This window comes from Typha latifolia, chromosome 1 (genome assembly GCF_019914945.1).
Source record: "Typha latifolia isolate L0001 chromosome 1, TyphaL0001v2, whole genome shotgun sequence".
Classification (NCBI taxonomy): Eukaryota; Viridiplantae; Streptophyta; class Magnoliopsida; order Poales; family Typhaceae; genus Typha; species Typha latifolia.
Window position 1 is genome coordinate 8,250,477 of NC_133086.1, and position 16,542 is coordinate 8,267,018.

At 35.7% G+C, this 16,542-nt stretch overlaps 1 protein-coding gene and 1 long non-coding RNA gene across 3 annotated transcripts; both read left to right on the plus strand.

The window, feature by feature from the left end:
* Positions 1 to 4,986: 4,986 nt before the first annotated feature.
* LOC140780663 (probable histone H2A.5) lies at positions 4,987 to 5,807 on the plus strand. The gene is made up of 2 exons (XM_073126359.1): positions 4,987 to 5,334; positions 5,435 to 5,807. The coding sequence occupies exons 1-2, from the start codon at positions 5,122 to 5,124 to the stop codon at positions 5,675 to 5,677; spliced, it is 456 nt and encodes a 151-aa protein (XP_072982460.1). The 5' UTR covers positions 4,987 to 5,121; the 3' UTR covers positions 5,678 to 5,807.
* Positions 5,808 to 5,949: 142 nt separating this feature from the next.
* LOC140780664 (uncharacterized) lies at positions 5,950 to 14,940 on the plus strand. 2 transcript variants are annotated; one of them, XR_012107550.1, is made up of 4 exons: positions 5,950 to 6,291; positions 6,602 to 6,712; positions 14,570 to 14,636; positions 14,771 to 14,940. It is a non-coding gene; the product is annotated as an uncharacterized lncRNA (long non-coding RNA). The 2 variants fall into 2 exon arrangements; XR_012107549.1 differs by lacking the exon at positions 14,771 to 14,940 and having other exon boundaries at positions 6,164 to 6,291; positions 14,570 to 14,710.
* Positions 14,941 to 16,542: the final 1,602 nt, after the last annotated feature.

A 16,542-nucleotide genomic window follows, 5' to 3' on the forward strand; every position in this document is an offset into this window, starting at 1 on the left:
AGTCGTGAATATCAAAGTTGTAGATCTGGAGGTAAGTTGGTGATCTTATCCAACTAGTTTGATATTATTTGGATATCTCTAAAATATTTTGTGAATATTTTCTCAAAACTACGCAGAGCTAGATTTAACTAATTAAATAAAATCTAAAATTCTAACTTGCTAAGACTCTAACTAAACCAAATAACTAAATAAGATAATTAGACTCAATTCATTGAGCCTAATCTCTATTTGATGTGATCCGATCGACCTGGTTCGCATCACCATCTTCGGTACTATCTTAGATCTACGAAAATTATTTTTTGCCTTAGTATTCTACTTCATTTATTGTATTATACATTGTTAAAAACAAAAAAATATAAACTGAAAACTCAAGTGTAACTGCTTGAACTCTAGAAATATATAAAAGTAGTTTTATTACGGTGGTGTAATATCTCTCTTAATATAGGAAATACAATAGAATTTAGAGATGTACTAGAGATATACAATATATATCTCTAGTATCAAAATGCATCTCTCATAACAGAAATGTAATAAAATATTACGAACCAGATCTGGAACGATCTGTTCAAAGGATGATTATAAAAATTTAGGTGGAGGTAGCCTCGTGAGTTAGAGTTCTAATGGCTTTGGTCACATAAATCGAAGGTCGGAATGAAAAGATAAAAATAAAATAGTGGAGATAGGTCAGGGAGAGCAGAACGGTAATTTTTGACGTTGTGCCGGGCGTGAGAGGGTGGTGGATAGCCGTGTAGTAGGGTGGCTGCTAGAGGTAGGAGGTGGTTAGGGTTTGGATATTTGAAAGGGATCTATGGTTAAGATCTACTCCTACGAAGATAAATGCAATCCAACGGTAATTATAAAATAGATAAGGACGAAAATAATAACCGATTAAACTTATATTTCTCTCAATGATCATTATCAACTCATGTCCACCCGTATTTATACGAGTAAAATCCTTAACAGATCAGATCCACATGCGGATTATCCGATTTATTTGAAATTCAAAATAGAAAGATAAAACTAAGTAACTAATTTGACTTGACTCGACTTAACCCATGTGGTCGGATTGTAACATAAAATACTTTAAAGAATAACTATATAACCTCCAACATTCAATAACATAACATTTACTATTATATTAATATTCAAAGACATAACCAGCGATATTTAATAACATTTAATATAACCTGCAATTATTGTAGCATATTATATCACCATTATTTTACAAATACATAAATGCATCAACAATATTTAGTTTATAAAATGAGAAGTTACATGTCACATGCTCAAAAATAAAATTAACACATCTTCAAATAACACTTGTCTAATCTCCACCTGCAAGCATATTTATGGAAAAACAAGATAAAATTTTAAAAGTAAAAGATTTAAGAAATAGATATGAAAACTCAAAGTTGAGCTAAATTATTAAATCGAAACGATGTACAAAGATTATCAAGATAGAATTTAGTGTACTCATTATCGCAATGATCCTCACATACATCAGCATATATATATATATATATATATATATATATATATATATATATATATATATATATACACACACATACTAATATAAAACAATCATTACACATTTAAAAAAAATTATTGTCATCATTTGAAATGATAAATAATTGATGCAATATAGAATAGTAGATGGAGGACTGATAAAGTTCAGTAAAATTTATATAATCTCGATCAATTATAAATGTATTTCGGGGACACAATTAGATTGGAGAAGAAGGATTTTGGGAGAGCACAATTGGGTTGAAAAGGAATAGTATGAGATATTTCTTTACGAATGAATCGAGTTTTACTAACGAGTATTGATATCTAAGAGTATATTTGTACTTTGAGTACCAGGGTTAGTTTAACTTGAAGGCCAATTAGTCTCTGTGATGAAAAATTAACAATAGAGAATTTAAGATATAATAAATGTAAAACAACAAGGATTAATATAAATAGGTGAAAAAAGGGGTTGAAATCAAAATAAGGTTAAAAGGAGGCGAATTGTTTTTTTCAGTCTGTAGTTGTTTTAGATTTGGTTTTATTTTAACTAGTCTAAATTGATTATAAGTCTACATGACCATTTGTCAGTTTGAGAGATTTTTCCACCAATCTATTCTAACTAATAAAATATGTTACTACTTTAAATTATTTGCTAGAGTGCTTTATTGTCTGTCATGTAAGCAGTCTCAAATAAATATGATAGGCTACGGAACAATTTCTTTAATATATGAATTTATTGCAGAAAGCAGTTTGTACAATCGAGGTAAAATATTCACCAAATATTTTCCCATAGTTAGAAAATTACGAAACTTAAGTAGAATCGATCTGTAACTTCCTGATCTACGTTTTTGTATTATGTCCTTTGTAAATTCAAACAACTGGGATGAAAATACAATATAATACGGATGATGGTGGTGGTGACGCGTGGAGTGGAAGTTAGGGTTATGGATGATAATGGAGATGAGAGTAGATAGTGGATGTTGTTTAAGAGATACAGACAAACGGGAAGAAGTGGTTGAGATCCCAAAGAAGATGGAAGACTCGACAAACGAGGGAGATTAGAAGTTTGGAGAGACCTTGTCAACGGTAGAGGTGGTAAGTTAGTGAAGATGAAGAAGGGAGATTAGGGTAGAGAGAAGATAAAGAGGCAAAAAAACTAATCCATTAGCATACTAATTTTGGCTACCATCCACACCTTTATAGAGGCTAGCCAACAAGCTCTAATAACAAATATTAACCCTAATCCTAGTGGAATCCTGCCGATCGTGTTCGAACGCACAAAAAATATTCTCTGTTGATGTGAACGCGATGCAAACGTTTGAATGCGGCGTTCGAATGCGCCCGACCACGTTCGAATGCGCATTTCGCGTTATCTGTTTTAGCAAGCCTGATGCAGGCATTAGAACGCGACCTACAGAAATTTTATTTTAATAAAAATAAATAACTAATACAATAAGAAAGTACTCTAATAAAGTGTATCAAAAAGTATAAGAAAATCACCGATGAAGAATGTAAATATAGCTCACTACCGTAAATAGTTCATATTTGACTAAAAATTGGTTGAGATTGAGTCACACATAGGGGTTCAAAAAGTTAACCTTTTATTTTATAGTATTCGTCTCACATATGTTATATGCATTTCTATTTTACTTCTTTCTCCTCTCATGTTGACACTATTTTATGCCTCTTTTGTCAGCCCGTATGAGATCTAACATGGTGGGATCTAGGGTGGGTGGGGCTACCTCATCGAGTGAGTGCTTGAGCTATGTCCATTCCCTCTTTCTTGGTTACAATCTTATGGAGGTGGAATCTAGAGGGAGGTCAAGATTTTAATGGTTTGATAGTTTATGGATGTTTTTGCTATCTTTTCGTCGTGATTCAGTAAGTAGAGGTGTTTTGTGCTCGGCTTATTTTATTTATTAAATTTTTTACTTTCTTTTAGTTGGTTGGCTCTCAGTGGTGATATCTAACATCTTTCATCGTAGTTCTTCTTAGTTTTTCAAAAATATATAAGGTTGTCTGTGTTTGAATAGTGGTCAAGGTAAGATTAGACATGATCAAAGGGCCCAGTCCGCCCGTGCCCGATCTGATCCGGCTCGAAAGCCCGCCCGTTTGGCCCGCAACTAGGCCCGCTCATTCTGCTACAGTAGCCCGCCAATCTGCTACAGTAATTTACCATTGCTACAGTAAATTTTTTTTGGGTATTGTACCGTTTTGCATTATTTTAAGCACACCTTTAAAAACTTTTAATTTATTTTAATTATTTTTTAAATGGAGGAATATAAATTTTTTTTTAAATAAGCTAATAGTTAAAAAAATTCTAAAAATAGCTAAAATATGGGTTGGGCCGAGTGATTGGTTGGTTGAGCCGGCCCGGCCCGACCGACTAGCCTGATCTCTCACGGGCCAACGGGCGGTAACGGGCTAGACTATTCTAGCCCGGCCCGAACCTGGCCCGACCCACCCGATGATCATGTCTAGGTAAGATTGAGCTATTGAAATGCCCCCTTTGTGCATGTATTTTTGTCTAGACTATGTATCTTTGTAATACTTTTATTTGCACTTAGGATTTGATATAATATATTTGTTTGTGATGCTTATATATCTACTAAGTTGTGGGCTTATTCTAAGGGTTGTTGTCGGATCTTCCTTTCCTCTTACATATCAAGCTTGTGATAATATTAATGTATTAATAAATTTATTCATCTATGAATTTTTCCTTAAAATAAAATATAAAATACTATGCACTAACATTTAGAAGATAGTAGCTATTTAAACCATCTCGATTTGATGCTAAAAATTGTAGCTGCATTTTGTTTCATAGTATATACTATTTATTTATTCACGAGGAATCCTAGATTCGTTATAATTTAATATTAAATAAATCAGATATAGATATTAAAATTATTTTACCATTTGAAATTTCTCTCCGAGTCTAAATTCAACAAAATTAAATGAACATAAATATAATCATTATGGATATCCAGCTGAATCCGATTCAGCTACAATTCTAATTGGGCTACAGCCTAGAGTGGTCGGCCTCGTCCGACGTAACTTAAATAGATGTGTATTATTTAATTTAAGCAAGTGCTTGATCATTGATGTGACGTTCTGCTATTTAATTTCGTGCATTAAGCTGGGATTTCTGTTGCTAAAGTCCAACAGAATGTGGATGTTTGTAATTTGATTTGTTCATTAAATACAGTCTGCCAAGTGTCTAATCGGAAGAAAGTTCGTACAGTCAGTAACACAGGCTATCAAGGCTTCTAAAATTCCTTTTTTGTGTGCGTCCAAACCTGTCTCTCATACTTTAATATTAAACTACCCAATCCCTCTCATCCCATTGGTCCATCCGCTCTCCCGCGGATCCACCTTAAATCAATTCCTAGCCGTCGATCTAAATCTCCATCCAACGGCAGAAACCCGTCGATCCATGTCTCATGCGCTCCTCCCCCTCTTCCTCCTCCTCCTCCTCCTCCTCTATTTCTATTAAACCCACGCCGCACTCGAAACCACTCGTCCCACTGCCAACATCCCACTAATCCCAGCCCGATTCGATACCGCCCGACACGAAAAGAGCGTAGCGCAACGTAACGTAACGTAACAGCCCATATGGAGACCGGTGGAGGAAAGGTGAAGAAAGGAGCCGGCGGTCGCAAAGGCGGGGGCCCGAAGAAGAAGCCCGTTTCCCGTTCCGTTAAGGCTGGCCTCCAGTTCCCCGTCGGTCGTATCGGGCGGTTTCTTAAGAAAGGCCGATACGCTCAGCGTGTCGGCTCCGGCGCCCCCGTCTACCTAGCCGCCGTCCTCGAATACCTCGCCGCGGAGGTAAAATTCCTCGCCGTCTTCTTCCTAAATCTATAGGAGTTCTAATCTGTTATCAAGTTGAAACGCTAATTTAGATGTGAAATTGTTTAATTTTACTTAGGTGCTCGAATTGGCCGGGAATGCTGCACGGGACAACAAGAAGAACCGAATTATTCCTCGCCACGTTCTACTCGCCATAAGGAACGACGAAGAGCTCGGGAAGCTGCTCGCCGGAGTTACCATTGCCCACGGAGGAGTTCTTCCCAATATCAACCCCGTGCTGCTCCCGAAGAAGACCGATAAGGCCGGGAAAGAGCCCAAATCGCCATCCAAGGCCGCAGGCAAATCTCCCAAGAAGACCTAGAGATTGCGAGGGAAGTTGGGGGATTTGAGATCTGATGCTTTTGTATGTAATTTTGTGGTAGGGAGGAGATGGAAATAGAGTGTCTGTACCAAGTTCTGTTGTTAATGGATAAATCTCTTTGATCAGTTAATCTCAGATCTAATGATGTGGACTTAATAATTGACAACTAGCCTTTTGTTCCATAGATTTAATGATGCCTTTGTCTCGTGCATTCCACGTGATTTGAATCCTGAGCCCATATAAATCTCGGCCGGAACGAGACGCTGCAACTCGGTGTCTTCGTATCTCCGCGCCTCTTCCTCTTCCTCGCGTTGCTTGCTTCTCTCTCAACTCTATTCCGAGTTTTCCCAACCGCAATCATCTCTTCACTGTCTCCTCTTCCTGTTCTCCTTCTATCTCTTCGTCTCCTGCTCGAAACCCTAGATCCCAACAATTGTACCGGAACCTGGAAACTCGAAGTCTCCCTCGAGATGGATCTCCAGAACCGCCTTCTGTGGAGTTTTGGGGGCCGAGGACATCGTAGACGTGTTTGGCTCTGTGGCTCGGTCGCGCTTCATGGGGTTCAGGGCGGCCTCACCTTCCTCAACCTCATGGATCGGTCTGGGATCGTTCAGGTGAGGTTTGGTTGGTAGAAGTGGTTGGATAATGGAATTGGAGTTGGTTGGTTGTTCTATTTGTGCTTTGCTTTTATATTTAGACATGACGCTCTGGTTTTTGACTTGACCTGTATCTTTTGAAAGGTTTAGAGGTGTCAATTTTCCATTTGTAGTACATAAAAGCTTCCTGAGTCTTAGCATTCTGCATATGTTGCGTTGAAGTTGGTTGCTCTTGCTGAGTTTATTGGATTTCATTTATGCTTATTAGTTAAGCAATGTACCATCTATCAGGTTTTCCAAAATCTAAAGACTTGTCAATATGTTCTAGATTTCGAGTACTCGATTTGCCACGAGCTCAGATGCAATTAAACTTGAGGTTGCGTCATAGGGTGGTTAAGCTATTCCGCGCTGCTTAGAGGATAAACACAATTTTGTGGAGGTATGATTTTCTTATCCATCTAACTTCTATTCCATGGTCCTGTTCTCTTGAGTTCCTTTATTCAAGAAAATAAATCAAGTAGGTGTTCTACTATATTGTACTCGGAACTCTATATCCATCTGATACAGATAATTTGTCCTATAAATGTACTAGTTTAGAATCCATCTTTTTGGATTTAGTGGCCTTCTAATAGGATGTCATTTCTGGTTCAATCAATTTCTTGTATTTTGTTCCACTAATAAATCCAGCACTAATGGCGTTGAGGAAGTAATGGAAAGTATCTAATTTAATTTCTATTTAAAATCAAATCCAAGACTAATTACTTAAATTCTTTGGTTTAACAACTGCTTGAGCTGGTTGAGAACCACCCATCTTACTTGTGTTATGGTGATTTGGACTGGACACTTTTATAAGTATTAGTTGAATTGATGAATTTATGTACCTTTGCACTATTTCTTAATTATGAACAATCGACTTTGTAGATGCTGATTTCAAAAGTCCATGTTGGTTTAATATGGGCCACCAATAGGTTGATACGGGGTCAGCATGTAGAGGCTTGAGATGACACAAGATATTTCATATTGATGTGGATTAGGGGTGTCAAATCAGCTTGCCAACTCGTGGGCAACTCGAGATTGACTAGAGCTCTAAATGAGCCGAGCTCGATCTGAGGTTGGCTTACTCGAGCTCGGCTTGAACTAGCTCGATACATGTTTCTTTAGAGTAATATAATACATATGGTATGTTTTATAATTTACATAAATGTATTGTCATGATTATTGCGCTTCAATGTAAAATCTTGGATTTTGCAATGTAAAAACAATAAAAGTGGGTAATTTTTCAATTCTTGGGTTTTGCAATGTGGGTAATTTTTTAAAATAATGGGGTGACATTTAGTCCCACATCGAGAAACTAATAAATGGAAATCGTCTTTATATGTACTCAAAATATCTAAATAATGTAACTATGAAGCAAATTTTAAATAAAGTTCTTGAAGTCGAGCCAGCTCGGTAACTTTAGAGCTCATATTATTAGGCTCTTCTTGAGCTTGGCTTCAATCAATTTCGAGCTAAGCCAAGCTAGGCTTAGCTTGGTCGAGATCGGCTCTTTTACACACCTAATATTGTGGATAAGACATTAATATAGTGCATGCCATCCCATGTAGTTGGCACACGTGTCATGAGCAAGCCATGGTTGAAACGTGAAACATGCTTGTTGAACTTCACTTGAACTTTCTTGACCCATGGGTTTACTTGTGACCCATGCCATTTGGCACGACTTCACTAAGTTATTGTTTGTCAATATGCCAGTGATGTGCTTTTGATTTTGTTTCTTGTCCTCTGTGATGGCTATTATGCTATCTCATTCATGTTTCTTATGTTTAATTTGCTATATATCTACTCTTGCTTGAATCCGATCAAAATTTGTTATGCACCATAAGGTAGATTAAGACTCCAATATTATCTAGATTTACATTAGAAGGTCTTGTGCATAAGGGTGTAAACGAGCCGAGCCCGAGCGAGTTGGCTCTGGCTCAAGCTTGGCTCGAAATTAATTTCGAGCCTTAGAATTGGGCTTAGGCTCAGCTCAAGCCAAGCCCAAGCCTGAGCCTGAGCCGAGCTCGAGCTTGAAATGATCCTATCATCAAGTCGAGCTGGATCGAGTTGGATAGAGCCAGATCAAGACTAAGCTGAGCCATAAGGAAAAGAAGAAGAAGAAGACCGAGGCCCGCGGGAAGGCATTGGGGGACCTGTCGCAGAGTTGCGCGGCGGAAATGCTGATCCACCTTGATCTGCCAGAGATTTGGCGACACCACGACGGCTTGCCATTGCTGAAGGAGGCGGCACCGCAGCGGCGGTTGCTACCTTTCCGCACGGCTTGAATCACTGAAAACAGACGCCATGGCCCTCTGCTCCCTAGTGGTGGACACATTCTCAAGCTCCTACCACATCTGGAGGATAGACGGCGCCCCGGCAGCAATCAGCCGCTCCACCGACGACGGCAACCGCTGCGATTCCCTAAGGAAGGAGGAATCCAACATGGAAATTGTGTGCCGACCAACTAGAGTCATTAGCTTCGACTCACGATTCTACCGCCGATAGGGGTGAAAACGGGTCGGATTAACTCCGACCCGACCCGCTATCCGACCCGATTCGGATCGGATTCGGATAAAAATTTTCTATCCGATTCGGATACGGATAGAATTTTTAAAAAAAATTCGGATACGGATTCAGATACAGGTCGGATATATTTTTCGGATTCGAATACAAATATCAGATATCCGTTTATCCGCATATTTTTTTAAAATGATTTACAGTTTTTAATTTGCTTATTTAAATAGTAAATATTAATATTATTACTAATAATACATTATATATTATTTATAGAGATTAATTTCTCTAATTTTATAAATTTGACATACAAAAAAATTATTTATCGTAAAACTCTTAATAATTTTGTGTTAATTATATATAAATAAAATATTATAATTATTTTAAATTCAATCAATATCTGTTTAAGATTCGATCCTCTATTCGAAAATTATCTGTATTCGTTTAGTTAGGATATAGTTTTAAATTTTGTTATTCGTCCAATATTCGTATCCGAATCCATATCCGGACTAAAAATATGGATCCGGATATGGGTTGAGCACTATCCGATCCGTTTTCACCCCTAGCCGCCGACTATTGGCGGATCCTTGGTAGGTGGGTGGCATGCTAGGCTGAGGAGGAGGTGGAGGAAGAGGAAATGAGGAGAGAGTGTTGGGTTTGTTAGATAGTTTTTTGTTAGATATAGGGTTTGGATTAGAGAGGGATAGGATAATAATAGCCATTAGATCTTTGATCCAATGGTTATAAATATATTTATATATAATATATATATAATTAATAAATATTATATTTAAACGAGCCAATCAAGCCAAGCCGACTCCAGCTCAGGCTCGGCTCAAAATACAAATCGAGTCTTAAAATAAGACAGGTTCATTTTGGCTCAAGCCAAATCGAGTCGAGCCTGAGTTGAGCCCGAGCTGCTCGTTTATTTTGACACCCCTACTTGTGCAATTAAGATTTCAGGTACTTAATCTTTTTGACATATACATGAAATCATTATTCACATGTATGGGGTATTAATAATTGTCTCGCCATTTTTATCATATTGCTCAATTCCAAAATATCTTTTTTTTTTTTAAATTTGTTGATAGATAACTGGGGAAAAATTGACTTATTGACTTGATCGGGATGAAAAGTGTATTATTACAAAAGTCAAGGTTGCAAAAATTAAATATGTGTTTTTGAATCGAAAGAGAAAATCAATATCTTTGCTCGTAACTGTGGGTGTGAATAGAATTGGTTTCATAGGCATGCAAATGCCTCAAATAATTGATCCCATGATCAGTAACCACTGACTACTCTTTTTTCAACGATTTCTTGTACCACCTCATCCAGCAACTGATAAATATAATCTATATTTTTAAAATGAGCAGTAGCATCCACAGACTTCAAAAATATTATTCCTATGCCTGAATATAATAAGAAATTAATTATATTTTTTTCTGTTTTGTGTACTTCATCTATCACACATTAATGTACAACTAAATTCATTCCAATACCGTTTAAATGTCTCAATGTAAGTACGAAGCTTATCTACCTCCGAGTCAAGATATTTATTAGCAATATCATTTGAACTAGGAGACGGAACACCAGACCTTACTTATTGTATAGTATCCACCATAGTGTGGTAATAAGGATTATCAGCTACATTGAAAGAAATATAGTTGTAGAAGAAAAATTTAGAAATAGCCCTACCAATGTGTTTCTTTGTATTTTTAATTCCTTTGAGAGCTGTTTTGATTGAAGTCTGTGTGCAACCTCTTTTTTTCTGAAGATATGTATCCGTTGGTCTAATATTTCCAGAGTCTGCTTTAACACTAGGAGTCTTAGGGATAAAACTGCTGTCCCCATATTCTCTCTCTCTTTCTCATTGTATATTAACTGATCTAGATTTCTAAAAGTTACCACTAGTGCTTCTTTTCATCTTTTCCTCTCATATGCAAATTTTTGATCTCTTTCATTGCCCTCTTCATCTGTCTTTTCTTCTCATCATCCTCACTTTACTCACTGCTATCATCATCAATGTGTACATGATTATGCATCAATTCTTTACAAACTATTGATTTTCTCTGTTGTGTAGATTGTTTATCCTTTTTTTTGCCAATTAGATGAGCCAACATATGTTTTCTAACTTCCAAGGTTACTTGAGTGCAAGCTGCTATATTTTTTTGCTTTTCAGCTAAATGTTATTTCAAATGGCTGACATCACCACTTATTTTTTTTCCACACTAGTTGCATTTAACACGTTTTTTATCTTGCTCAATAGTGCTACAATGTTGCCACCTAATGTCGGTATTATATGACTTCTCTTTTGGAGCCATTGATATTTTAACTCTCTAATTAAAAAACATAAACAAAAATCAAAATAAAATATGAAATAATTTAAAATTTATGAAAATAAAATCCTTTTAATTTTTTTTCTATTTTTTTCTTTACTTCTTTTCAGTTTTTAATTTCCACCCCTCTCGGCCTCTCTTAGCATCTTAGGTTCTCAGCAACAGCAGGTGTTGTTGCTTCATCATAGCAGCATCACACCTAATGCTGCTTCACCACAGTAGCAGTAGCAGGTGCGTAGTGAAAAAAATGAGAAAGAAAGGAATTAGAAACTAGAAAAAAAATTCACCCAAGGTCGCCGGAGATCTACTCAGTTGCTGGTGAGAAAGAGACCGGTAAAAAAGAGAGAAAAAAAGAAAAGAGAGAGAAAGAGAGAGAGAGAGAGAGAGAGAGAGAGAGAGAGAGAGAGAGAGAGAGAAAAGGGAGAAAGAGAAGCAAGTGGTGGGTAGGAGGGACATCAATTATTGATGTCTCCTAGGTTGGATCTGACCCGTTCCCACCCGTTTCGGTTAGATCGGCCGAAACTGGGAACCTTGATAATAACGAAACTCAATTTGGTGGTGATGATGGAGATGAGACATGCGTCTGTAGGTAGTAGGACATCAGGGGAGGTGCACCCTTAGGATGATATGAGTTCATCATAATTATCATCATATTAATTACACCCATCGGAGCCAGATCACTATTATTATACTCTAATCCACAATCTCCATATGCTTATAGTGTGTTTGTGCCTGTGCCTATACCGGTGTTACTCATTCCCGTGCATGTTCAATATCCATATCATATCATAGGAGAATTATAAAATTTCTATTTGTATAAAGACTATGTAAGATGTTATAACAAGTAATACCATCAGTGAATGAGTTTTGAAGAATATAGATAGTATTTAATACAACATTCTTGTGTTATTCTTGTGTCGGCAAATAAAATCTTTGATCCTCTTCATCATTTTATGTTCAACTTGATATTAATTTTAATTATTAAACTATTATAAATTAATATTATGGAGTGTTTAGTCATTAATATTAGTTTTAATAAATGTCTTCAATCATAATATGTATTGAATAATATTTATATTTAACAGTTACTTTATATTTAATAAAATATGTCATTTACAAAAATAATCTAAAGATAAAATATTATAATGTAGGTTTTAAACTTTTAATATATATATTTAAACTAAAAACCAAAGATTAACCTATTGAAGACTGAAAAACATTTTTAAATATCCTAAAGTTTATTAAAAATATTATAAATGTATTGAAGATAGAAAAACATCTTTAAATATCCTAAAGTTTATTAAAAATATTATAAATGCGTGCTAATGACACGTAAAGATGTGCCATTGGCATGCAGGGGTTTGCCACTGGCACGACGGGGCGCTTCGAGGCGGCCGCTCGGCAAGCCCCGTACCACTGGCATGGTCATCATTGCTTCATTGGTTCAGATTTGATCTTGAAAAGTTCATCCAAGTTTGTTTTTGAGCTTCAAATGTTGATTTCACATTCTCTCATTTTTGAAAATCTGTAGAGACAAAAACAATTTTCTTATTACTTGAACTACCATGATATCCAAGTCCATACCTAGCCTTGCTAGAGATTTAAGCCTAAAAAATTTCATCTAATTTATTTTTCTATTTAAGGAAAGTCACTTTCTTTAACAAACATTCTTGTTCAATCTCTGCAATCCTTTGCTTCTCCCTACGTTCTTCCAGTTATTGTGTAAACTTTTTGGCTCGATTAAGTTCTTCCTTATACTTCTCGTACTGAGTTTTTTCTTTTACTTCAATTGTCCTGAGTCTTGTAAGGAGTCATATATTATTCTTCAATTTGAAAGACTCTTGGTATAGTTCATTGTAAGCTTTTTGTCGCTCCAAGCCCTCTTTGTGTTTGGCTGGTAATAATTTCTGCTCATTTATACTTTTAGAATCAAGAGATGGGTCACTGTAAGAGAGACAACAAAAGCTTGGTAGAATTATTGCTCATCCCAGAGTTCGAACTTATAGGAATTTTCTTTTTCTCAAGCTTTTAAATAGTGAACTTATTAGGCTTCTTGAAAAATTTGTTAAACTTTTTCACAAACATGGCCATTATTTCAGGGTCTATTTCACTTAGTCATCTTGAGTTTAGAGAGAGTGGATTCAAACGTTTGTAGATTCCATTCTAGTTGCTCAACTTTCATAGTGTCTACATCTTTAGTTTCTTCTATTATAATCTTTTTTGCCTAAAGCCATTCATACAAAGATTTAAGGATTTTACGCACTCTTCTATGTATGTGGATTCTTTCTTCTATGTTGAAACTGAAGTTAAGGGATTCCCAGCAACATAATGAGGACTATTAGTGCTCGGAGGGAAGTTGAAGGCAAGGCTTAAGACTACACACTATTCTTCACATACGAGAGATCCAACCTATCTTTAGCCCACTCTTGATTAACCCAAGCTTAGTAATCGATCTAGTGTTTCCTTTGGCCATATCTTTTATTATAAATTTCAGACTTGTTGTTTTGTTTAGTTTAAACTGAACGAGATTTATCTTTGCTTATTTCTTAATAGAAAACCTTATGATCACTTGGTTTTCATTTGATCATCTGTTTTCCAACATTTGTTTAAATTTTGAGTTGCAATAGGTATAAAACCTGAATATGATATGGTTATTAATTGTCTCAAGAGGATTTACCCGTTTACAATGCAAACGGGTTGAGTAGACTAAATGTAAACCCATTTGAAAACATTATTCTCGAGTCGGATCAGCTTTTGTCACCCCTATTTGAAGTAGAAGGCTAGAAGCATCACTATTATGGGTTGATGCTCATGCATAATAATACCAAGTGAGTCAAGTGCTTGATATATCCAATGTCACTGGTTATTGTTTCCAGATAAGTACAGATCCGTTCGAAAGGGCATATGTTGTTGGCGAAGGCTGTGTTTTAAGAAGTTTCAATGACAATTTAGTAGGAAGTATGTGCAGTAAAAACTTTCGATGGGTAGTAGTAAAAGTTTCACTATTAGGGCTTAATGTTCAGACAAAATATTGCCAAAGCAAGTCTCCAACATCACTGCTTATTTCAAGGTGAGAACCACACTTGTGGACCTGTCAGATTTCTTTATTAAGAAAAAGAACATATATTGCTGGGACTGTTTGTTTTCTAGTTTTAATGTGATTTGAAATTTTCTGCGGAAGTAGGCTAAAGTTGTGAAAGACAGGATGTACATCTAATTGTTCTTTGATAAAACATGTATATATTTGGAAGGCTGAATCAGACAGCTTCAATTGTTTTCCAATCCAAGATGAGAAAAACTGTGAATAAGTAGTGCTGGTACATAATACTTAGTTTATTTGCTCTTCTTAGTTTGAAAGTATTTGGTATAATTTTTATGAACTAACTTTTCTTCTCTGTTGACATGGCTAGTGCACGCAGGCTGAAGAAAAATTTAGATACCTTTTAAAATGTCTTGATAATGGAGCTCCTCCAAATGGTATTTTAAGACTTTCTTATAAATTTTGTTCCTAAAGAGCATGATTATTCAATTTGTTCTTCAGAGTTTGTCTCCTTTTCTTGATGGTGATATTAATAATTTCATCTGCATTCTAATCTATCTTTTGTTCTTAGAGTCTGAAGGAAACCACTCATCAGATGGTGATATTTGTACAGTCCTTTGCTTGTTGAAAATATTCTCAGTAGATTGACATAACTGGATATAGCGAAAAGTTGAGTTTCTTTACCGGGTATTCATAGGAGAGACATTCTGGCTGGGGAATAAGAAAAGATTTACTGTTTAACTCCTCTTTTCATGAACACTAGTTGTGTTAAGCAAAGCACAGTATCTAAACCCACCTCAATAGTAAGGACTTTGATATCCTTGATTCGCTGTGGTTACACATAATTGTAGGAGAATATTTCTCTCCTAATTATTTCATATCTTGTACAAACAACATACGGCTACCTCATTAACTCACTTCCACTACGGTAAAAGACTAAAAGGAGTGGAAGCGGAAGGCTGAGTGCTGTTTGTCAACCAACATCTTCTCCTCGTCCGATGCACGTCGATAATTCCGATATCACTTTGCCAAAGTTTTAAAACATAGTAAACTTACTCTAGTAGATCTACTAGGAGGTGCATTTTTCATAACTAAGGAGGTGGAGGTTATGAGTTTGACTCCAGAAGATCATGAGTTTGACTCCAATTCTATTATTTGGTGGTTTGGTAGCTTGACTCAATTCGATAGATGGCTCAGCAGTACGATTAGTTTGGAGGAACAGCTCAACGTGACGGCTTAGAACAGATCTTGACGATGTTTGGTTCGAAGCAATTGTTCGACAATGCATATAGTTTAAAACTTAGACAAGACAGTTAAAAATTTAGTAGGACCTAAGTGTCTCTATATCTAGGGAGGGTTGACCTTTTGTCTGACATATATTTAGTCTTTCCGGCTCATGAACAATTAAAAAAAAAAGAGTTTTAGAACATAATATTAATCCTTTTTCCTTTTCAAAAAAAAAGTTTTAGAACATAATAATAAAAGCTACCAATTAGAAACGAGCCCATCTGCTGTCTTATCACTGACACCGACTTTCCACCTGAACAGTTTAACGCCAAAAATAGTCAAGTCTCGTATTATTGCCACCACGCCAATTATAAACAATTTTCCGACCTCCATCTTAGTCTACAGCTCTTACGTCTATACCCCTCCAAAACTCATAAATATAAGTTAGGTATATCTTTAATTTTACTTATATTTTATTATTATTATTATTTTGATAAATATTCTCCCTAGTTACTTAATTCGCACTAAATTTTAGGTAATATTCTAAACCGCATAGGCTTTAAGCCTCCCAGCCAATAGCCGCCGTGGAGCTATCAATCTATTATAATATACATAAATAAATATTTAGGTGCAAAGTATATTTGTAAAAAAATTAATTTATAAATAAGTACTCTAAAGTATTATTCATAATGAATATTAGGTGCAAAGTATATTGAAAAAACCTAATTTATAAAAAAGTACTCTAGAAAGAGAGTACTTAGTTATAAAAATAATACTTGACAATTAATGAAAAGAGAGGTTTTATAATTCAGTCGGAATACAAGAGAAGAAGAATATAAATAGATGAAACTAAACTATCTTTATATTTTACATAAACATTATGAATTTTTTTAACATATATCCATGTAGACTCTGAACTAAAAAAAAAATATTCACGTAAACTCCTTAATTCAGAGTTTATATGGTAAATTTTTGTTTGTCTATGTGGTAAAAATAAAATAGATTAGGGAGTGCACATAGAAAATAATAATAGTTAGGGGGATAAGTGTAATTAATCCTAAATACTATCTAATAAAGCTGGCAGAATTAAAAAGGGCATTCTTGGTATTGTAAACT

Bases quoted from the DNA above. Each gene is read 5' to 3' on its own strand.
- LOC140780663 (XM_073126359.1), top strand. From the start codon at position 5,122: ATGGAGACCGGTGGAGGAAAGGTGAAGAAAGGAGCCGGCGGTCGCAAA. The intron at 5,335-5,434 runs GTAAAATTCCTC...AATTTTACTTAG, and splicing joins TCGAATACCTCGCCGCGGAG to GTGCTCGAATTGGCCGGGAA.